The sequence below is a fragment of the Rosa chinensis genome, chromosome 7 (genome assembly GCF_002994745.2).
Source record: "Rosa chinensis cultivar Old Blush chromosome 7, RchiOBHm-V2, whole genome shotgun sequence".
Classification (NCBI taxonomy): Eukaryota; Viridiplantae; Streptophyta; class Magnoliopsida; order Rosales; family Rosaceae; genus Rosa; species Rosa chinensis.
Genome location: NC_037094.1, coordinates 53,973,246 through 53,997,767, shown reverse-complemented (window position 1 = coordinate 53,997,767; position 24,522 = coordinate 53,973,246). Strand labels below are relative to the sequence as shown.

General features: G+C 37.7%; 1 protein-coding gene across 1 annotated transcript in view; it reads left to right on the top strand.

Annotated features, from left to right (window-relative positions):
* The window catches only part of LOC112180929 (probable fatty acyl-CoA reductase 5), a 34,208-nt gene extending 11,240 nt beyond the window's left edge, over positions 1-22,968 (top strand). The window contains exons 5-10 of the mRNA XM_024319503.2: positions 8,059-8,254; positions 10,696-10,857; positions 16,253-16,334; positions 17,128-17,394; positions 22,278-22,405; positions 22,520-22,968. Of these exons, the coding sequence (XP_024175271.1) occupies positions 8,059-8,254; positions 10,696-10,857; positions 16,253-16,334; positions 17,128-17,394; positions 22,278-22,405; positions 22,520-22,694 (1,010 nt within the window). The 3' untranslated portion in view covers positions 22,695-22,968. The remainder of the gene's footprint in view (positions 1-8,058; positions 8,255-10,695; positions 10,858-16,252; positions 16,335-17,127; positions 17,395-22,277; positions 22,406-22,519) is intronic.
* Positions 22,969-24,522: the final 1,554 nt, after the last annotated feature.

Below are 24,522 nucleotides of genomic sequence, written 5' to 3'. Positions count from 1 at the left end.
TCTTTGGAATGCCAAACACATTAAACAGAACTACTGTATATCTAATTTTTTTGGGAAATTAGCTCTAGTAAAAAAAATTTCATTTTCATTTTTGTATTAAGTACGTTCTTTTTTGTTTTTTTCTTTTATTTTCCATTTTGTTCTCAATACATCATATATTGCACGTTTGGGTGAGGATATATAATTAATTAGTAGTTGATTTTTCCTTCAAAATAAGGTGTGTGCGTTTATTTTTCTTTATAGATTACAGGCTTATGAGAAGTGTCAGTATTCTTCCAATGAGTAGTCATGTGCATCAAGTAGGTTGTTTTTGCTTATAACTTTTTTTTTTTTGAATCAAAGAAATAACTTTATAGATTGAAATAGAGTTGGTTACAATCATATCGTAACACATCTGGATAACATTCTTGAAGTGTTATCAAATTACTAGAAATTTGTGTTAGCCTAAGACCAGAGTGGGCATTACATATCCTTCCGCTACCATCTACAGATAGAACAAGAAGATGTGGTAGTACCCACAGTGGTACATAGAGATAGGTCCACTCATTTGACATTTCATGCTCCGCCATCATAGAATAGCTTGAGTCCTCTTTCAGTACTGCTCCAGAAGATTTAATAGTACCACTTATGTCAGGGTAAACATATTTTGCTGGATTGAAATCTCCGGGATCCCAAGTACAAAAACCTAGCAGATTAGAGCTCATCAATTTGGCCCATGAGAGAGCCCAACTCTTGCTCAGAACCCTAGTTGAGCCCACTTCCAAGCCTTCACCCATTTAGGTCCCAAACTTCCATTGGGCCCTCAATCAAATTTTTATTTGAGCACCCAGCATGGTTCGGGCACCCAGCATGGTTTGGGCACGCAAACTTGTTGGGGAACCCTATCAGAACCTGGCCTCCGATCTCCAGCTTCACAGCCTCTTCTCAACCCGTTGACCTGCCGTATCATTGTCATGCAATCATCCGTCGTGGCCACACAAGCAGACTCCACGGTCGCGCAAGCTTATCGATGCATGTCTATCTTCATCCTCATTCTGCATCGCCGTGAGCAATCATGCTGTATAGCCGTCCCCAGCTTTCGATCACAATCAAACTCCAACATTGCTCGCCTAATTTCAAACACTTGTTGCAATTATAGATCTACAACCTGGCACTGCCAGTCCGACTCGATCGTCTCTTGCTCCCATCCTTTATGCCAAGCATAAGAAGTTCTTTGCCATCCAAGATTTGCGATGTCAATCACCGCCATCTCCAAATCCAGATCGTATAGAAGATTGCCTCCCCATGGTCTCAAGAAACAGGCTCCTCCAAGCATGCCTAAGCCTACCTTGAGCTGACCTCTACTTGGAAGAATTCGAAACAAAGAATTTCGCAACCACCGAGCCTTGGGTCTCCACGGATTAGATCACCAATCCGTCTCATTTACCTCATTCAATTCATTCCAGTGAGAGTCAAAAGGGTTGATGAAGGTTCTAGGGTTAGATTGGGTGGTTGTCGTACAAGGTTGGTATTGGAGGGCCATCAACATATGGCTTAGCACGGAGATCGTAGCCGGCCACCATTGTTGGAACGCAGAGCTAAAAAGGCTAGGATTGGTGAGCAGAGCCATTTCATAACTTCAAGTAGTTATGTTTAGTATTTAATTTGTATATTGTGGCCTTTGTTTGAAATCATATCAATATAATAATGTCACGCCCCGATTTTTATACAACATTAAAAATCAATGTATAAGCTCATAATTATACATGCGTGATAGTTCAGCCATCAATACAAAATACTTGGAAAACTTTTTCCTTTTAAACCAAATACATATTGATGCCCTGAACCCACTATGTCAATATATACTCGCTCCGCAGAGTCATATATTACACAAATTTACCAATTAAATTGCCACAACAAAATAATAAGTAAACGCTCCTCAGAGCTTACTACAAAGCAGAAGTCTTAACAACGGTAAAGTCACAAAATTGACTTCCTACCGTAAAGCTGTCAATCCAACTTCTCAGCTTTAGCCACGATTTCCCTGACCTGCAAGATTAACCCCTACACCATCGAATAGTGTACCAGGTTGCCACACAACAAACCCAGTAACCTTACGAAAGCTTGTATAAGTAAACTTAAAGGCCACAAGCAGAAACACATTCTTGAGTCACCTCAACCTAAACAACAATAAGCACAACTCATAACTACAACCCTCAATTTTATAACCTTCCATATCATGCTTACGTAAGTCAACTCATGACTAAACCATATGCTCAGATTCTCAACCTAGCTTCCAATTACACAATTTCTAGTCAAACAAAACCTCCTCAAGTAATGTTTGGAACCATTTTATTGCATTACGGGGACAAAATCACACTCCTTTCCTCCTTACCAGAAGCCTTTGTCATCAACGTGACATCGGAGGTGAAAACAATGAAATCACCTTCCTATCCTCCCTATAGGGAACTCTCGTCACACTACGGTCCCTTGAATCATTCAACCCTCAACGGTAAAACAAGAAGAAGGCAAGGCAATCACAATTCAAACAAAGGTAAATCAATTCATAGTAACCCCTGCATATAGTTTTAGTTAGGGAGATTACATTAAAACAAACAATTCCAATCATAGAAATCATCACACTGATTTCACCGGTCATTACTCATATATTTCCACATTCTTCACACAGAAATCATCACAAAGATCATCACACTGATTTCACCAAATCATTACACAGATATTCCTACACAAGCTTTACACAAAAATCATCACAAGGATTCATCACACTAATTTCACCAATCATTACATAGATATTCCTACACAAGCTACCATATCTTAAATCACAATTTAAGATAGTCATACTGGACCCATGGTATCTAAACAAATGAAATTCTATAATCACAACTCAATACACAATTTCACTATTCTCAACAATAAATGAACTCAATTCCAATCATTGTTTGCAACCTCAACAACAATGATATTCCATAATCACAACTCAATAAACAAGTTCACTATTTCCAAACGATAATGAACTCAATATGTCATATGCTGCCCATATCACAACAATTGCACCGATATATATATATATATATATATATATATATATATATATATATATATATAGACACACACACACGTAGTCATCTACTTAGGAATGTCATTAATATCAACTATAGTCACCGGTAAACAATAACTCCCAAGACAATATGGTAACTTATTCATAACAAATATTGTGAGATTTACTCACCTCTGAATCTTTGTCATGCCCCTGATTTTACGCACATGAAAATCGATATATATAACCCCATAATTATATATGCGTGAACGTCCAGTCATCAATACAAAATACCTGGAATCTTTTTCCCTTTAACTTACACAGATATTGATGCCCTGAACCCTCAAAGTTAATATAAACTCGCTCCATAGAGTTATATATTACAATGCTTACGAAATAGATTGTCAACAACAAAATAAAACGTAAATGCAGCTCAGAGTAACTATACAACGGAAGTCCTTAATCAACGGTAAAGTTACAAAAATGGCTTCCTACCGTAAAGCCGCAAAGGCGCTACCTCCGCTTCAGCCCCGATTATCCTAACCTGCAGGATTAACCCCTACACCGTTTGAATAGTGTACCGGGTTGCCACACAACAAACCCGGTAAGCTTTTGCAAGCCCGTATGAGTAACTCAAACCACACACAACTCACCCCAAAAATAAGGAAAACAACTCACGCTTTGATTCCTTAAAACACGAAATAAAGGAGAATAACTCACACTTTAATTTCCTTTCAAATCGAAATAAAAGAAAGCAACTCACACCTTGTTTCCTTTTAAAACGAAACATAGAAAACAACCCACACTTGAATTCTATCAATAAAACATAGAAAACAACGCACACCTTGAATTCTATCAGTTGTACCATAAGCGTACCATAGAAAGCAACTCACACCTTGATTTCTATCAGTAAAACATAGAAAGCAACTCACTCCTTGATTTCTATCAGTAAAACATAGAAAACAACTCACACCTTGTTTCCTATCAAATGTACCATTATCGTACCATAGAAAGCAACTCACACCTTGATTTCTATCAAAACGTTAATAAGGAAAACAACTCACACCTTGTCCCCTTAAAAACCATTAATAAGGAAGCAACTCACACCTTGTTCCCTAAAAATACGTAATGTCATGAGTTGTAAATAACCAATTCCCGTTACCCCATGAATTACCTATATGGCAGACAGATTAGAGCTCTAACTGAAAAACGTAACCACTCGTCCGGCCAAAGACGTGGTCACCTGGTATTCTGCCCAAGGTCTTAGACCTTCGATCCTCGGGCCGCAATGTCCCTTGGAGCAAAACATTAAAGGAGTCGCATTGGACCCAAAATGTTACACAAATCACAACGCTTTTGAAAACAATCGAAATCAACATTTCCATAATTATTGTTTTCCGAAAAAGCCATAACACAAAACAATAAAAAGCATCAATTCATGCCCATTGTTTTCATACCCAAATCTCAACACTTTTCTCAAATCTCAACGCTTTTCAAAACAAATCGAAATCAGTCATTTCCACAAATCATTTGTTTTCCAAAAGCCACACCCCAAAACAATAAAAAGCATCATTTCATGCATATTGTTTTCATAAATCCACAAACCACCCAAAACATATATCTACTAATACATGAATACGTATGTATATATATACATCCCATAATATACATATATACACACGTAATCATCTACTCAAAAGTGCCACTAATACCATCTATAGTTTGCAGTTAACTAAATAACTCTCAAAATAATAAGGGTATTCCCGTTCGTGAAATGAACTTCGTGAGATTACTCACCTCAGAATCCCGCTGCGTCTTCTATACAGAACCGAACTAGTACACTATCACCAACAACTCGTCCAATTCACCTTCTAGAAGCACCTATTCACCAATGATCTCAAATCAGTAACGATTCATAACCAATTTTAAGTCCGAAACCCCTGTTTTGAACTAAAATCCCCCAAAGTGGCGCCAATCGAGGCAAAACCACATCCGAGACCTCCCGAAGTCTCTGGAATACGTCCACGATCGATGTGACCAAACCACAAGTCGATCGGACGCTCAAATCCTCACGGATAGAATAATCGATCGGTATGAAATTGCAAAAATCATAACAATTCCATACGAACTCCAAAATTTGCATATTATATATCGAAACGCTCGTATCAACGAGTAGAACATATATAATACCAAAAACAGTTCCTTAAGTGGCCGGAACACCGCCGGAACGCCACCACAGACGGTGGTGCACCGCCACCGGCCAAAACACATTATTTCACAAAACTCCCAACATCAAAGTTCTTCATCTAAGCATGCTTGTGAATTCTCATAACTAGCTCGAAGTCAGAAAACAAGCTTAAGGGATCGAAAACTACCTCACAAGCCGTGAACAGTAATCCCAACTGAGTTGATCGAAGTTTCACGTGAATCGATCCAAACAACCACCAAGGATCGATCAGCGAGGCCGCTCTGAGCTCAACCAAGGAATCGTTGAAGCCATGAAGTCGCCGGAGTTGTGTTTTCCGGCCGGGTCCGAAAACACCAACCTGCACCGCCTTCTACCGCCGCTACCACCGAGAATCGGCGCTAGAGAACACCACAGGGACAACCAGACGGCGGAGACGATCCCGTCTGGAAAGTTTCGTCGCCGGAGATGGCCGGAGCTCGCCGGAAAAGCCGGGTCGGGTCACCGGGTTCGGGTCGGGTCGAGCGCGGGTGATGAGAGAGAACGGAGCTTCTGGTTTCCGGAAAAAGAAGAATGAAAGAAATGGAAATAGTAAGTTTCCGAAAATGGAAACTACTATTTATAGAATTTTCCCTAAACTTCAAACGCTCATAACTTTCTCATACGAACTCCGATTTCCGCGTTCCACATGTCCACGAACTCGTATCGACGCGCTCTACAACTTTCGTGAAGGAAGTTTTCGGAGAATCCCAACGTATCAAAAGTCAACCTTGAACCCCCCCCCCTAAAGTCATACTTTTCAAATAATTAATTCGCCCGAAATACTTCCGCTCCATCCACGAGCCACGAAACCGTCCAATAGTTATAAAATTAATTCCGGAAAATCCTCGGAAAATAATTGTGAATTTCCGGGGCATCACAATCTTGTTGCGTCTTCACACGCTAACGAAGATAAGCACAAATCGCAGCAATCCGCTTAACACAAGTCTGACAATTACCTAAACACATACAGTCTCTATTCAGTGCACGAATCACAAAGTGATTAAAGTTCAAAACCCATGTTTGAACTAAAATTCTGAAAGTAACGCCAATCGAGGCTGAACTTCATTCGAGGCCATCCAAAGTCTCCGAAATACTTCTATGATCTATATGACAAAACTACAAGTCGATCAGACAATCGAGTCCACATGGATCGAAAACCGAACGGTTCGAAATCACAAAAACCCTAACATGCTCATACGATCTCCAAAAATTACGTATTATATATCGAAATGCTTGTATCGACGAGTAGATGACAGATAACACAAGAAATTGCTCCTTACATGGTCGGAATGCCGTCACAGTGCTACCACAGGCAGTTGCACAACTTCCGCTGAACCAAACTCAAAACCACCTTAATCCAACCGTCCAAAATGTCAAGAATACCAAGTAGAGCAACATTAATACCTGGGGCTTGAACCAACTTGGCCTAGATTGCCGCCGATCGTCGCCTAAAGCTAGAACTTACTGTTCACCTTGAGTTGCAACTCCACAACGAGAATTGAGCAAAACCACTACTAGGGATTGACAGAGGAGACTGCTGCGAACTCAAAAAGGTTGGTTTCACCCTCCGCCTTCGACAAAATAGAGAGGACCAGTCGGGTCCTACTGCTTCTTGCTTCGCCACCTTGCAGCGCCACTGTGAGTGCGAATCGCCATAGGGAGGAGCGCACGGAGAAGGCGAGTCGATTTGGGCTGGTCCGATGGTCTGCTGTGGCCAGACTTACGAGTTCCGGCTGGGTCGGAAATGCGGGTTTGGGTCAGGTCGATCGCGTTTCAGGAGAGAGAAGAGAGCGTTTCTTGGTTTTAGTTTTTAGAAGTTTCCAAAAATGTAAATTCTGATTTCCCAAAACAAAAAAAATCTATTTATAGTAATCCGAAACTTCCAATGACCATAAATTTCTCATACGCACTTTGATTTATGAGTACCACATGTTCACGAACTCGTATCGATGCGCTCTGCTACTTTTGTGAGGGAAGTTTTTAGAGAAACCCAACGTATAAAAAGCCAACCTTCGCGCCTCTCCTAAAATGGTGCTTCCTGAACAATTATTCGTCCAAAAATAATTCCACTCCATTCCCGAACCACGTACTCGTACCAACAACCACTAAATTAATTCCGAAAAATCCTCAGAAAATAATAACGAATTTCTGGGGTATTACAAATAATCAGTTTAGATGTAAAAAAAAAATTACATATCTAGTTACGACAAATTGTTTTTCATATTCTGTTTTTTATTATTTTATTTATTATTATTATTATTATTATTATTTAGAATGTGTCTTTCATATTCACCGAAAGAAAAAAAAACATTATCTTTCATAGGGGTGCGGGAAAAAAATCAACAAATGTATTTCTATTCGAATTCTAGTATTTGACCAAAATAATACATAGTATCTTTTTTGGGTAAAGCTACGGTATGTTAACATTTCTCATACATAAACTATTTTTACCCCTCTAAGGACTCATGTTATCACTTTGAGGACTAATATTACTATTTTCAGGACTCATATGGTAAACTAAGAAAATTTATCACTTTAAGGACTCATGTTACCACTTTGAGGACTAATATTACTATTTTGAGGGCTCATGTGGTAACTAAGAAAATTTACCACTTTGAGGACTCATGTTACTATTTTGAGGACTAATATCATGTTACTACTTTGAGGACTAATATTACTATTTTGAGGACTTATTTTACCACTTTTAAGGTAATTGTATGCATGTCATACGTTAACACATTATAGAATTTTCCATCTTTTTTTGCCTCTTAAAAGTCATATCTATGTTTCACAGCTTATGTATGTGGTGAAAAGGCTGGGCTCATAGTCGAGGATTTCTCTTTAATGGATGAGCTAGTAAAGAGAAGCACTAAATCCGACCTTGCAATAGTGGAAAAAACCGTAGCAGACAAGATATTGAAAGAACTCAAAGCACAAGATACTTCTGAAAAATTCATTACAAAGAGGATGAAGGACTTGGGCACTACAAGGTATTTAAGCGTCAACTACATTAGCTATAATAGACACATACACACACGCACATAATATTATGTGTATAATTGTATGGGTCCGGATCAAGGGACACCAAATTTTACACAAATTTTGACACACCTTGTGAGCCATTAAATTTTAAAATGTTCAGTGGTTCAAATTTATTCTTTGAATGCTGTCAACACAACACCAAGTGATGTGGAAATTACATGGCATTACATATTTCTTAAAATTAAACTTTTTCTTCATTAAAAGATAAAAACAAAATTAAAATTTAAAAAATCAAAATCAACAAAAACTAAAAAGAGAAAAAGAAGAAGAACAAGAATTCTCAGTTCCCATCAAAATTCTGTAGGCCTTTAATTATATTCCTCCTTTGGATATCCTCTTCGCAGCTACATATGAGTTCAAGTCCTTTATGAATCACTTATAAACCCCACCAAATCCTCCCTGGCCAAGCTTTTCTTCCTCTTGAAAGTTACTAGCTGCCCGAACTAGATCCCGTACAAAAACTTTATGGGGCCAGTTCCTTGTTCAAATTCATCGTCAATGGCATCACCAATAGGTTCTTCATCACTGTCCATTGTTTCTTTCTTCTTCCAAAAGATAAAGCTGACCAAAGCAAGCAAAATGCATGACACGAATGAAATTTTCCTGTTTGCCTTTGCAAGTTTGCAGCAAGCTTTTTCTATTATTTGTTCCATGGCTATCTCTTCCCAATTATGACATTCTTCTCATGGGTCTGCTGGGCATGACCACACAGTATCACCCCTCAGCAAATCAGCTCACGTTACAAGGGACTTGGGATAGAAATAATTAAGGAGGAATATAATTGAAGGTCTACACACGTTACAAGGGATAATTAAGGAGGACTATAATTGAACCGAATTTTGATGGGAACTGGGAATTCTTGTTCTTCTGCTCGTTCTTCTTCTTTTTCTCTTTTACTTTTGTTGATTTTGATTTTCTAAATTTTAATTTTGTTTTTATCTTTTAATGAAGAAAAGTTTAATTTTAAGAAATATGTAATGCCATGTAATTTCCATGTCACTTGGTGATGTGTTGACATCATTCAAAGAATAAATCTGAACCGTTGAACATTTTAAAATCTAATGACTCACGAGGTGTGTCAAAGTTTTTGTAAAATTTGGTGTCCCTTGATTCGGACCCTGATTGGGGTATATACATAAGTATTAGGTTTATTGCTACTCCCTGTGGACTTTTTTTGGAAGATCAAATGAATACATGAATGCTACTCTTGGTTCCTTTCAACATCAATTGCAAAAGAAATTTTCCCAAAGATACAAAAAGAAAAACATATTTCTTGTGTTCCACTTTAATAGTCCATATGAGGAACAGTTTTACAGCTAGATACAGAGCCGGCCGTGAGGGTTGCTGCCTGAGGTAGCCGTCTCAGGCCACCGGTTTCCGGGGGCCTCGGAGAAATTTAATTATTTAAATATGTTATATATAGTATATATATTTTCTTTGCTATCATGGACACAAATTGATTTGTTGCTCCAGCGGCAAGGTGTGTGTCTCTTTCTAAACCAACCAAAGTTCAAACCTCGTAGGCGTATTCTCTTTTCACTTTTTTTTTTTTTGACCTTTTCCATATAAAAATAGACAATTAATAATTGTCTTTTCCTTTTTCATATCAATAATTCATTTCTTTCTCCATATAAAAATCTTTTCCTTATGAAAACTGATTTTTTTTTCTTATCCTTTTTCTTATGAAAACAGACAATTAATTCATTTCCTTTTCCTTTTTCATATAAATAACTAATTGATTTCCTTCTCCATATAAAGATTTTGACCAAAAATATTAGCCTATATATTAATTATTTTAACTACATTTTGTATTTCAGAAATTTATATACGAATCAACATTCATATATTTTTGTTTTGTTATTAATTCTACACAAAATTTTGTACTGCATTTTGGCGATATATACACACGCGCACACACATGAAGGGCCACATTTTATTTCTTCGCCTCATGCTGTTAGAGTCTTAGGACCGGCCCTGGCCAGATAGTAAGTTTCAAATTTTTGAAAATTTTCAAAAATAGATTCTTAAGTATTTTATGCATTTATATGTTTTACCATGAGCCAATTTATATATATATATATATATTTATATGAACAAAAGAATATTAATATTATGGTATATAAATAATTATCGTCCTACAAATTATTGTAGTTACACATTTTAATTTATTTCATCAGTATCTTTACTATAATATTATACAATTGTTCCATGTCTACTCTATGTTTTGTCGGTAAAAATGTCCGCACAAAAAATTAATATAAAAAATTGATAAGTAAATAAACAGTTTTTTCTGTGTGACTTAATCGGTTTCTCATATTGTTGCAAAACTTATTGAAATTTTTGTTTTTCTAATTATTACCGACTTCTGTTTTCTATAATTGATGAGTAGGGCTAAGTTGTATGGCTGGCCAAATACGTATGTGTTTACAAAAGCAATGGCAGAAGTATATCTAGAACACTCGAAAGGTAGTGTACCGATTACCATTATACGTCCAACTGTTGTTACTAGCACTTATAAGGAGCCATTTCCAGGATGGATTCAAGGTCTCAGGTAATAGTTGTGTGCCTAATTTTTTTTTTTTAAATTTATTTATAAGTATATGACAAATCATAATTATTTTCCAATAAAATTCTATTCGCTCTTATCAATTAGAGCATCTCTAAAGGGTTGCGAAATTTAAATTTAAGAAGAAAAAACAACTGTAAAATATAAAATAAGAAAAAACCAAAAGTTTGTTCATCATGTTTTTGACCAGAGGACAACAATATCTCAAAAACTTAGTGTTTCCTCTTTGGGGAAAGCCGACATTAGTCCAAAGTCAACGCTTCCACCGTTAGTAACGACAAATGCTGGTTTAAGACATTAACCCAATTAATTTAAGGATAGTATAACATAGGCAAAAAAGCATCTTTAGCTTTATCAAAGCTGCGTTTTACAGAATTCTATAAGCTGCTGTCAAATGGTGTAAAACTTAAAATAAAAACACACATATCTATATAATTTAATGACCTCAGATTGCGTCATTGTATCGTCCAAGTTGAGCAGCTTTTTAAATAATATTCACCCCATACCGTGCTATAGTATCCTCCAACGAGAAGGATTGATTGTGGTCGCTTAATCCCAAACTCATAGTTTCTTACTGGAGTAGAGATTATTGCCGCCGACAAGAGTCTATAGTCCATGTTTCCTTCATGTAGCTGAAAGATTAAAGTCGGTGGTGCAAGGCCATAACCTCAAACACCGCAATTATCGAAGTACCATGGCCAAGTTGTTTCATAGACATATTGACCATTCCAGCTGGTTCCAAAACCTTGTTTTGTGAAGCCCGCCAAATCGTGGATAATCATCAAGAGGGTGCTCCAGCGGTCCAGCCTCGAAGCTCCTAGGACGCAATCGCAGCAAACGATTCTCCGCCGCAAACCAACCATAATCATTCACACCAAGTCTAAGACCACCAATACCACGAAGCTACCAAACACGAAAACTAAACAATCAATCATCTCATCCTCGACACTTACCATTCAGTCCAACCAAATAGGGCAGTTGACTTGATACACTTTTGCGCAAGTGCACCTAACATTTGTCAAGTAAAAGAAGTATTTAAATTGAGAATTTATTGTACCAAATGGATTAGTGCCTAACCCTCATTGGCTTATTGAAACTAATTAATCACTTATGTGAGTAAAGAAAAATAAAAACTAATGTAAGGCAGCAAGCCTCAGCAATGCTTGGCTTTGTTTCGCACCGAAGCATAATCAAACGTTCAAACTAAGAGTCTAGTAATGATTGTTTACACCGAATTAAAATTGTGAATTAAAATTCTAGAGTAGTTAGCACTGAAATTTAATAAAAACTCTTTATTAATTAGGAGAAAACTCCTTCTCAAACTCCTAATATTTTGAGAAAAAGAACAAGCATAATTAGCAAATTTGTGAGCCACAGTATTGTCTTGACGATAAACATAAGTATGGTAAGAACCTGGGATCTAATGAAGATTACAGGTCATATCATCATACACATGACCCAGAGAGGAAGTACAGGGGAAGACGCTCTTCTTGACTGCCCAAACAAGTAATAAAGAATATCTCTCAAAGGCGACCGAAGAGAGCCCATGCTCCAAAGCATGTGAGATAGCTGCCCTCCCTGCCAAGACCTTAACTTGTTCCGCAGAGGGAAAATTACAGACTATTCTGTAGAACCCATCAACACAAGCACCAGAATAGTCTCTGATGATCACTCTAATACCACCCTATTTAGTAGTGCTATCAAAGAATCATCCATATTAATTTTCAAAGTGCTATGAAAGAATCATCCATATTAATTTTCAATCAACCATCTAAGGGTGCTTTCCAGCCCTGCCCTTGCCCCTCCCCTAAACCCCGTTGTGGGGCTCGGTTATGAAAACGGTAGTCACATAAGCGGGCATTAAACCCAAAGAACAAAGGGGAATTTGATTCTACACCCAAATTGACACACCTCTTTTAGAATAAACCCATCCATAAGAGTGTTTTAATATATACCCAAACCAATTAATTAAATTTATGCAAAATAAAAAAACCTATTAAATAGACTAAATAATAAAACCCAATGTTGTTAAGAATTACTGAATCTACCACTTTCAAATTCCCATTCACCTATTAAATAGGATTGATAATAAAATCCAATAATGTTGCTGATGGAAGTCGATCATGAAACGGCTGCCCATAGACGTCGCCCAGAATTACTTAACCCTTGATTTCAGCAATTGATAATTCTCCTCTGGGTTGGAGGTTACGTAACTTCACATTGAAAAGTGTAATCTGCACATTCAAAGTTGGTGTCAATATCTCTACAAGCTTGTGATATAAATGGATTGCACAATCAGAGATTGGTGGGTTGTCTGTGTTCGACAGCATATCCGATTGGTACGGTTGATGAGTATTGTGATTGCTATCTATTCAAAAGGTGTGTGTGCTCCTGACGAAGAGGTATTTGTTTTGTGATCATTCTAGGTTTTTGATATTGAGTAGGTATGATAGACTATACAAGTTCTTGATTGCAGGTTTTTGTTTCATCTTCTTATTTCTCAATAGATACTACAAGTTAATTTTGATGGCTAAAGAGTACACCCACCTGGAATTTAGGTGCGACCTTCTCAAGTTTGGACGTGTTATGACCGACGAGTTAAGGGCTGAAATTACTGAAGTGAAGCTTGATCTGATTGCACCCTCCATCATCTACAATAAGTCAATAACATGGACCCTATTATGGAAAATTAATGAACATGGAATATTGATTCTATACCTACGCCTATTGGAATGGGGAATCAAATTTCATTCAAAAAAAGGGAAAAAAAGAAAAGCAAAATGACATACCTTGATGAGAGGATGTTTAATCACTACATGATAGGAATACCTCCACAAAAGGATGTTTAATCAGATTGAGAAATCTACGAAATCTAATAGCAATATCTACACAACCACATCTACTTAAAAATAGCAAATATAAAGATCAAATCTGAAAGGAAGAGATATACAATAATTAAGACAATTAATCTTTTTAAATAAGGAATATCTACACAAACATATCTCCTAAAATATGGCATCAGTTACATACAATGATTAAGGCAATTGATCACGTTGACATATTTAATAATAGGATTATCTACACAAACATATCTACTAAAAATGACAAATATATAGGTCAAATAAAAAAGGAAGAGATATGCAATAATTAAGGCAAGTAATCGTTTTTAAATCAGGAAAAATAAATTGATGGTATTAAATTCTAATTTGTGTTTATAACTGATGCCATATTTAAATTTTAAAAAAACACCTATATTTGAGGAATTTTTTCCTTCTTCGACGAGAAGATAAAAACTATGGCAACAAATCCCATTTGTGAGTACCTTCATGTGATGCACCATAGTTAGCTAACACATCTACCACAACATTCCATTCCCAAAAGATGTGAGTGACACGCAACTGTAATTGTCTCGCTAAAACCATACTATTTAGCCACTCAATGAGCAGCCTTAGGGACAAGAGTTGGGGACACAAAAAATCTCACCACTATCGCCGAATCCGTCTCAATCCACAAATGTTGCCAATTACGTGACCTGGCCACCCCTATTGTTTTTAGAAAAGGAAGAACCTCAGCATCAAGGGCGCTAGGAACTCTCACCCTCGAAGCGAAAGCATGAACAAAAACACCCTTAGCATCACACACGATATCACCGTAGCCAGCATTGTCTGTATCCCTGAAAGAACTGTCGGTGTTAATCTTGACCCAAGGGGAATGGGAGGTGTCCAGGTCACTTTTATGAAATATGGAGTGCATGCTCTCAAGGATGAAAGCATTAATATATTAAAAATAGGATAAGTTGAAGTTGAGGAAGATTAGACAAAAGCTATACCTGCTGACTCTTTCAAAATCAATAAGAAAAAGTGCATGAATCTGAGGAGGTTGAAAGTGCCACCTCCATGTCTCAACATATTCCTTTCTGACCAAAAGCACCAAAGTAGAATGCACAGAGTGATGCGCCAAAGCAATTTCACCGAGGGAGAGGGTGAAGAGATGAAGGTTGATGAAAGGAGCTCATGGATAGAGTGGTGTTGCATGGAAGGGAACTTGAACATGCTAAAGCACCACGTCCAAATCTCCCTCAAAACCATGTAGCTCCAAAAAAGGTGCTCCCATGATTCCCTATCTGACCCACAAAACCTGCATTTAGATGGAAGGGTCACACCTCTCCTTTGAAGTCGCTCATCAGTAGGTCTCTTCCTGTGAAGAATCTTCCAAGTGCAAATGTGTGGTTGTATTGACTTTTGCTAAATTAACGAACCCTAGTGTAACTTGGGTAGTGACTGCGACAACGTGCCATATGCATCCTTAGTCATTGGAACACCCGACGAAGTATCGAACCAAACAACATGTCTCTCATAGACTCGGAAGGTAGTGTATGAGAGGCGAGTGTAGCCATAACATTCGGAAAGGCTTGGAAGAATATATCTGGCAAATCCCATATTTCATGCAATGGAGTCACTGATCTTATTGCCAAGTTGCCTCAAAGTTTGGGAATCAAAATGAAAAACCTCACCTAAGATTTCACCCATCCAATTATCTTTCAACAACCTTATCGATTTGCCATCTCCAATTATCCAATGGAGCTTGGAGAGCAGAGCTCCCCAAACTCTTTCCAGACCTAGCCATACTGAGGACTTTTTGTAATATGTACAAGGTTGTAGCCCATTCAATAGAAAACGTGCATGATGAAACTTCACTGATGGTGAAACGTTTGAAACAACCTCCTACCTAGGTTTAAGAAGCAAGGCTTGATTTAAAACAAATAGGTTCTTTAGGTTCAAACCACCACTGCCCGTAGTTTGACAGACTTGATCCTAGGAAATCAAAGCTCTTCCATCTTTCAACGGATCCCCATTCCAAAATAAGTTACGAATCCACCTTTGAACCACTCTCAAGAGAGATAGGGGTGAGGCATAGATATGAAAGCTATAGATGAGTAAGCTTTGTATTACTGAATCAATAAGTTGTAATCTAGTAGCTTGAGATAACAACTTTCCCTTCCAAGAGCTGAGTTTACGACGCACCTTATCTGTTATCGGTCGTAAAAAGATAGTAGAAGGAAAACCTTGAAAGATGGGGACTCCGAGATAGCTGAAAGGAAGTTTCCCAACTGTATGCCCAATGACCGTGTAATGATACTCTGCCGTGGACAAGCTGAAGCCCCTAAGAACAATAAAGACTTGTTTTTATTCACAACCTAGCCCGAATATTTGATTTTGGGCTTATTAAGAGGCAAGATCAGTTGCAGTGCATTTGCTCTTAGAGGCACTAACATCTAATCTCCTCTGTACTTTTTTTATCAAAAAAAGAAAAAGAAAAAGAATTGACAATGTCATAAACGATTATTATATACTTATTAATTAAATTTTGATGATTACAGAACCGTTGATAGTGTAATTAGTGGATACTGGAGAGGGAACTTGACATGCCTACCAATGGATCCTACCTCAGTGTTAGATATGGTGAGCTCGTAAATATTTACTTCTTTTTTCCTTTTTCTTTCTTCTTTGTTTCTTTTTTTGTTCGATTAAAAGGTTCAAGATTTAGGCTAGCCGGCAAACTATTAGCACACAATGCACCTATTTCTTTTCTTATTCATACTACATTCGTCAATTGCACTATTGATAAATAAGGGTCTTTTATATAGACGGAACGCTTGATTTAGTTAGGAAAACATCACAAAAAATAGAGCACTGATATTAAGGACTATCAATTGAAAAATTAACAAAATGTCGATGAGCCATGGCATATTGGCTAGAAGTCATAAGTTCAAATCTCACTGACATCAAGATGGAATGGGGTAGGAAATTACATTGTCATCAAGAATATAAAAAAATTAAAACTAAATGACTTGTCAAGACTCACATAGAATCTAGGCCAATTTTTTTTAGGATTTTTTAATTGTACAACAAAAAATAGGATTTTTTAATTGTACAACAAAAAATTGAGTTTTCTAGCCTTCTAGGTGGTTGGAATCTCTTTTAGTGAATCGAACTACTTGGTGTATGTCTTCCTTTGTAGGCTAATTTGTTTTTAATAAATGAGCTTATTGATCTTAATTATCAGTATTTGTCAATTCCTTATCTTACTTGGTCCTCAAACATATGGTCTGAGTCTAGAAATTGATGTCTGTGCTGTTTTAGTTTTGATAATCAATAATATAATATGTTTTGATATATCTCACGTATTGGTTCTCTGAATAGTCTGCCTTTTCTTTTTTCTTTATGAGTTTCACTTTATTTATCAATTATGCAGATTCCAGTTGACATGCTAGTAAATTCAATAATTACAGCAATCGTAATGAATGGTAATAAATCTTCTGGAATCATCTACCATGTGGGGACCTCATTAAGAAACCCTATAAATATGTCCGAGATGATGAATTTTTTGTTCCAATACTGCACCACAAATCCACTGCTTCATAAGGATGGAAGCCCTATCAAGATTGACAGGCTGAAAATGTTCAAGACTATGGACACTTTTCGCTTCTACATGCAAATTCGCTTCATGCTACCATTAGAGGTATTTTTTTTTAGTTTTTAGCTAGACTTTGCCAATGTGCTATTATGGTATCTATATATTTATATATATCTTTTCACTTTTACATGCAAGTCGACTTCATGCTTTTTTCTTTTAAGCTACTATATCTACACAGTCTTGCAAACGTAAGGGATAAATTTAAGAAATTGTGAAAAATAAGTGCATCTCAACCACATCTAATAAATTTAAAAATTAAAATTGTAATAACTTAAAACTAGAATATAATGTTTATTTGGTCAATAGCTAACTAGAATGACATCGATCCGTTATTAAGTAAACAGTTGTGTCCCACATCAAAAACGTCATATGTATGATAGTAAATATATATAATTACTTGTTTGATACCTCCCCATTTAGCGAAATGTCAAAATCTAAAGAAGAGAATATTGTGATATCCCAAGTGTCACATTAGTAATGGGCTGAGAAAATACAAGAAAAAGTAAGGATTAGTTATCAAAAAGTAATTTCTAAGAAGTTTAATTTTATTTGGTTTGTTTTATTTATTCAGTGAGGTGTATGATCGAAAAGGCCGGTGATAGAGCCTAGTACCATTTGGTCCACTGCTTTATCCCTTTTATGAAAAAAGCTAGTTTTTCAGGAATTTTAGACCAAGATAGAAGGGAATAAAATAAAAAAAGAAATAAAAAGAAAAGAGAGGGAAAAATAAGTAAACAAAAAATGAAATAGAAGAGCCTAGATTCAAAATGAATGAAAACGTGAGTGAGAGATCGTGAGTTTGATTCAGGGACGTACAATTAGTTATTGTATTGATGTAATAGAAAAAATAGGTCAATGATAGAGATAATTGTAAGGGCAAAATTTTGTTTAGTCCCTGTACTATGACTCTGTCGTCGTTTCAGTTCGTGACATTCTAATTTAATCTGAAAAGTCCCTGAGGTCACAATTTTTTTCTAATAAGTCCTCGTCGTCCAAATGTTTCATTAACTAGTTGACGTGGCACACAATTAGACACCACGTCAGCGCCATGTAAGTGAGGTGAATGGTAAAATGTCCATTATACCCCTGTTCAATTTCCTTTCCTTTCCTTTTTTCGATTTAATTTATTTCACTCTCTTTTCCTTTTCTTTATGCCCAAAATCCACCACCACCACCGAGCTCACCATCCAAAAAACTGCTCAGATTTGCTCCCGATTCTCCTCCGGTTCTTCACTTATCCGACCCTTATTGTGGCGTAATCCCTTTGCTTTCGTTTTGTTTCTGTCTTCAAGGTTTTCAATTTGCGATTTGCTTTGATTTGTGAAAATGAAAACTCACTAGAAACAAATTGGGATGGGTCGGGAAGAGCTTGGCTGCCTCCTCCTCCTGTCTTCTTTTAACTCTGGTTACTCCTTCCTCTCTTTCTCTTCTTCGAGCGAGAGAAAGTCATACCCGCCCCCAAAATGCTCCGCCAGCGTCTCATCCAAACCCTCCGAACCCGCGGCTGCTCGACCACAGGCCCTAGCCTCTGGGCCAGTCCCGACCATAAAGAATAGCCCAAAGGCTACCTTATCCCTCTACCTCCAGGCCAGTCTCGAAAATGGAAGGATTGGGATCTCCCCTGCTACGTCACCAGCTTCCTCACCATTGTCATCCTCGGCGTCGGACTCAATGTTAAGCCCGATCTCACCATCGAGACCTGGGTCCACCAGAAGGCCCTCGAGCTCCTAGAGATCGAGCAGGCCGGCCTTTTGACTAATTTAGAATGAAGATTCGATCCAGGTAAGGAGGTTCTGGATCGAAACTGTTTTTGAGTTTTTGTGGGTTTGTTTTCGCTGTTGATATTATGATATGTGGTTGAATAGGGGTTTCTGGATTGTTTATTTCTGTTCTTTAAGCTTCAATACTTCCTAATTTTGTTGCTTTTCAGATTATTTAGATGTTTGACTTAGTAATGTTTCCAATAGCTCATCAGTTTCATCTTCAAATTGTAACTTTGGTTCTTCTGTGGTTCGGCGAGATGTTATCTTTTTTATCAGGCACTCTCAACTTTCTCTGCTTCTTTGATTCGTCTGCTTGTGTAAATTCGAGTTGGGTTTTGTAAAGAATCGAAACTAGAATTTGGATTTTGGGTATTTTCAGTTTTGATCAGTAAGGATTTTGGGGTCTTCTTAGTTCCCAAAGGAAGATAAATTTGATTTGGAATTGGGGTTTGCGTTGTGTTGCTAGTGACATTGGATTGTGAAAGGAATGTTCTTTTAGTGATTCAATTGATGGTGGTCTGATGAGTTTGATCAAGATGGGATAAGACTGATGTCTCTAGATTTCCTTTTAGTGAGAGAGAGAGAGAGAGAGAGAGAGCTTGGTGGGTGTTGGTGGTTTGGGTGTGAAGAAGAATAAGGTATGAAGAAAAGAAGGAAAAAAAGGGGGAATAGAAGAAATTAGAAAGGAAAAAAAGAAGGGAGAAATAACTAAGGGTTATATTGGACATTTCACCACTATCATGCTGAGGTGGCGTATAATGGATTGCCACGACAGCAAATTAACGGCTCAATTTGATGGAATTTTAACGGCGAGGACCTATTAGACGGAAGGGGCTGTGACCACTTATCCAATTTTAGACAGAAAATTGCCCACTTACTCCACCAAGAGTTATTTAACCTCATTTACCCAATCTAACAGTGTTTGACAGTATTACCCTCATTTTAATTAATAAATTACATTAATCTCTCTCTCTCTCTCTCTCTCTCTCTCTCTCTCTCTCTCTCTCTCTCTCTCTCTCTCTCTCTCTCTCTCTCTCTCTCTCTCTCTCTCACGCTCACGGCCCAGAACCTCGATGCCTGGTGATGATCCTCGTAGCCTCGATGCCCGGTGATGATCCTCGTCGCCGTCGTCTCCGGTCACGAAAACCAAACCTCCTTCACTTCTTTGATGGTGGCGATGTCGAGGCCTTCGGAATCAAACTGAAACTCTGTCTCTGTCAGATCCGATTGGCGGAGCAGTACAGCCTGGTGATGATCCTCGTCGCCTCGATGCTCGGTGATGATCCTCGTCGCCGTCGTCTCCGGTCACGAAAACCAAACCTCCTTCACTTCTCTAGTGGTGGTGATGTCGAGGCCTTCAGAATCTGACTGAAACTCTGTCTCTGTCAGATCCGATTGGCGGAGCAGTACAACAATCGGAGCAACCATCTCGGTGCCGCGACGCTGTGGGAGCCAGCCGGTCATTCGGACCGCTACCTCCTTTGGCGCGGTCAAGTATGGAGGCCGCGCATTCTGCTTCTCTCAGATTGGTGAATGGCTGCGTGGCACTACTGTTATGGTTTCTTCTCTGGCGGCTGGCGTTCGAGGTGGTCATGCCTTCTGGTGTTGCGCGTCTCAAGGTGATGGCATGGATTGTTTTGACTGGCTACTCTGGGATTGGTGTTGATGTGTTGGTGGCTCCGAGCCCGGTGGGTAGGCCACCAGATCGAGGTTTCTCTTAACATAAGGGATTTATCTACTTGATCAGGCACTTGGAAATGGTTATTTGGAAGATAATAATAAGATTATTGGGAGGCAGTAAACAGATTATTGGGGGGCAATAAAATGTTTATTGGGGCAATAATAAGATTACTGGGGAGCAATAATAAGATTATTTATTCGGATAACCCTACTAAAACTTTCAAAATTATAAACATCTTCATTTTTCATTCATTATTGATCCCTAATAAACTTGTTATTGGGGGAAATAATATGTTTACTGGGGGGCAATAATATGATTACTGGATATTATTAGGGGACAATAAAATCAGCCGCCAGAATCCAGCACCGGTCCGATAGCCGGATTCGGAATTCCGGACAAAAGTCACCGGATTTCGGTCAAAAGTCGTCGGATTTTGGTGAACAGTGGCCGGATTCCGTCAACGGTCGCCGGAGTCTGTCACCGGAGTCGGTGGCCGGCCACTGTTCACCGGAGTCTGGCAAGGTCTCCAATGACTTCTCTCTCTAAGTGAGAAAGAAGGAGAGGGCAAAAAAGTCCCAAAAATAAATAAAAAGAATTAATTGGGTAAAGGAGAAATAATCCCTTAGAGTGTTTTGGGTAAATGGAGTTAAAAAACTGTTAGTGGAGCAAGTGAGCAAATTTTAAGCTAAAATTGGGTAAATGAGCATTTCCCCTAGACGGAAATTATAACCTCAGGAACTTTTCAGATTAAATTAGAATGTCATGGTCTGAAAAGATGACAGGGTCATAGTATAGGGATTAAACAAAATTTTGCCCTAATTGTAAAAAGAACAAAAAAAAAGCCCTCTCTCTCTCAAAGTTTTATTTTGTTTTATTTTTCTATAAATACACACACACACACATATTATAAATATGTTAGTAAAAATGTCTATTTCATTGAAATGAAATTATACGTAATGTTCTTACGCAAAACACAACCCATTTATCAAATGCGTTACCTGACCCGATGGATACAACCCATGCCAACTAGAAAAAATACAGTGGTCACATAAATCACGGTTGATTAATTTCTACACATACAAATAAGTTGGTCGATTCCTTTGACCCATTTTAGGCTATAGAAATGCATGACATTTACAGTTGACATCACAATAATTATCACTATATTAGTCTCTAACATACGAGATTATATATATATATATATAACCGTAGTACTAATGACTATTTCTCTTTCTCACACTCCGGCCTCTTGTGCCGTGTATAGAATGGTAGTATAGAGATAAGAATAAAAACTCTGAGATTTAATACTTTTCGCTAATACTGGCTAACCTAGCTCTACTGTTCAAATTCCTCGTTGTTACGAAGAGAGAAAACATATTAGAATATAATGTTCTACTCAATAGCACGTACTGGTTCCATTTTTACCGCACTAACTAATGTCTTGGTCTTTTTTTAATTCACTTCCTTTTTGTTATTTTTTGAAGGTAGTGAAGCTCCTAAATAAAGAATTTGACCAGTATTTCAGAGATGTGTACGTTAGCCATAATCGGAAGCTCACATCGGTGATGCGGTTAGCTGAGCTATATGAACCCTATTTGCTATTCAAGGCAATGTGCGTATTTTCATCTAATTAGTTAGATGATTGAACCTAAACTAAGTTGTGTTAGCACAATACATTATGAATTTATTTTTGGACTAATGTTCAACTTTTTTCCTTTTCGTGTAGCTTTGACGACACCAATTCGGAGGAGTTGAGAAGGATGGCAAGTAAGAAATACACAGATGCCGAAATTTTCAATTTTGATCCAAAATGCATTAATTGGGAAGACTACGTTATGCGTACTCACATCCCTGGCCTCTGGAAAAACGTTATGACCAAGAAGAGTCACAGCCGGCTTTGAGGTTTACTATATAATTTTTCTCAAATTAATTGTTGTTCACCGATACATATGATATTGGAATAAGGTCTAAAAAACTGAAGGTACTACGGTATGACCAAGCAGAGCCTTATCCGGCTATAAGGCTTACTATATAATTTTCCTTGAAATAAATTAAATACATACTATATTGTAATAAGGTCTGAAAATTTGAAATTATCAGCAGTTTTTTATTTTATTTTATTGAGTCGACAATATTCATTTGCTATACCGAGTGGGTAATGAGCATCAAAATGATTTTTCCCGATATTTTGGAAGTTTCAACAAAATCCCCAAATTACTGGGAAATTCTTTAATTTATCACGACATTGTTGTTTTCTCTGAGATAATGCCGAATGAATCGAACGCCTTAACCAATCGAACTAGATGTGACTTGGAAACTTGGTTTTTGTGTCCTCCCTCTTTCACTTGGACTTGCCAACCCTATTCTGGCATGGTATGTTCAGGAGAAAGCATTCGAATTGACTCTAATTAACTTTTAACTAAAAGCTTTGCGAATGTATATTATAAACCATGAAAGCATGCATTCTTTGTGCTCTTAGACTATTTGTAATTTTGCATGTTTAACTTCACGCACAGTATTTACGACTATGTATTGTGGTCCGAAGGGCTTGTTTTTGTTCGGCATCCCTTCTTTTTCTCCAACACGGGTGAGTCTTTTCGATTGATTCTAGCCAAAAGACTTCAAGTTCGTGAATTATAGGTTTCAAACATCATATACGTAATGACGGCAGCCTCCTCACTCTGGTGAAAATTTGGTCTTCACGCGCCTTTCATAGAAGAGAGTCAGTAGGATAAAATAGAAATCCCAGAACTAGTTTTCCGGACAATGTATATTGTGAAATGGTGGCGCTATAACAAATCCAGAGTACCTTAACTTGCGGTTGCTGAGCAACAGACACCCGGCGGAACTTTTCTTCCCTTCTTCGCTTTCTTTCAGAACCTGGTCACTCACACTTCTACTGGTAGGGGAGATCAGATCTTATGATCCCCTGGGTCGTAGCCATGAAACGACATCGATTGCAAAAGGAAGGAAAAGAAAACAAAGAGAAATTAAGCAAATGTAAATTTCAATATTCTTCAATGATCTCTTACAGCAATGGATGCCTACTATTTAAGCAAAAGGGTGTGGAAACTATCTAGAATCCTCTATATGGACCCTGGCCCAAAATGATAACATGAAAGACAACCCAACAAAGCCCACAAGATAAAATAGCCCATGACAAGTATACGAGTCCTAACATCAGAGCAATAGGGAACGCCTAGATGATGTTTTTATTCCTGGGCTACAATAAGTAGATTGAGAGGTCGTTCCGCCCCTTGTCGCCCTAGCCTAGGTAGCTAGCATTTTTCTGCTGGCTGTTATGTGCCAGTTGTAGCGCGCCTTCCCTCCTTCTCTCATTTCGGAAAGATTTAGCAGTATTTTCTCATGATGACCTGGTAGACACACACACACACACAAATATATATATATATACAAGGACCTCCTTAGCAGTGAAAAGTTGTATATTAGTCTTTCCTTGATAAACCCACTTTTTGATTGCATATCCATTCGACTGTTTAGTTTTTAGGTCCTAATGTATAGATCACTTATGCAAATTTTCAGCCAAATTGATGATCGTTAAAGTATCAAACTAAATTAAATCAATGAACGAACTGAATCTGTCCAACCTGAACCATATCCACATCTCTACCGTTAAGTTTTTATGTATATATAAGTATATCATCTCTACAAATTTTCAGCCAAATTGATAATCATGATGGCATTCAAAACTACGATTGGACATTACAA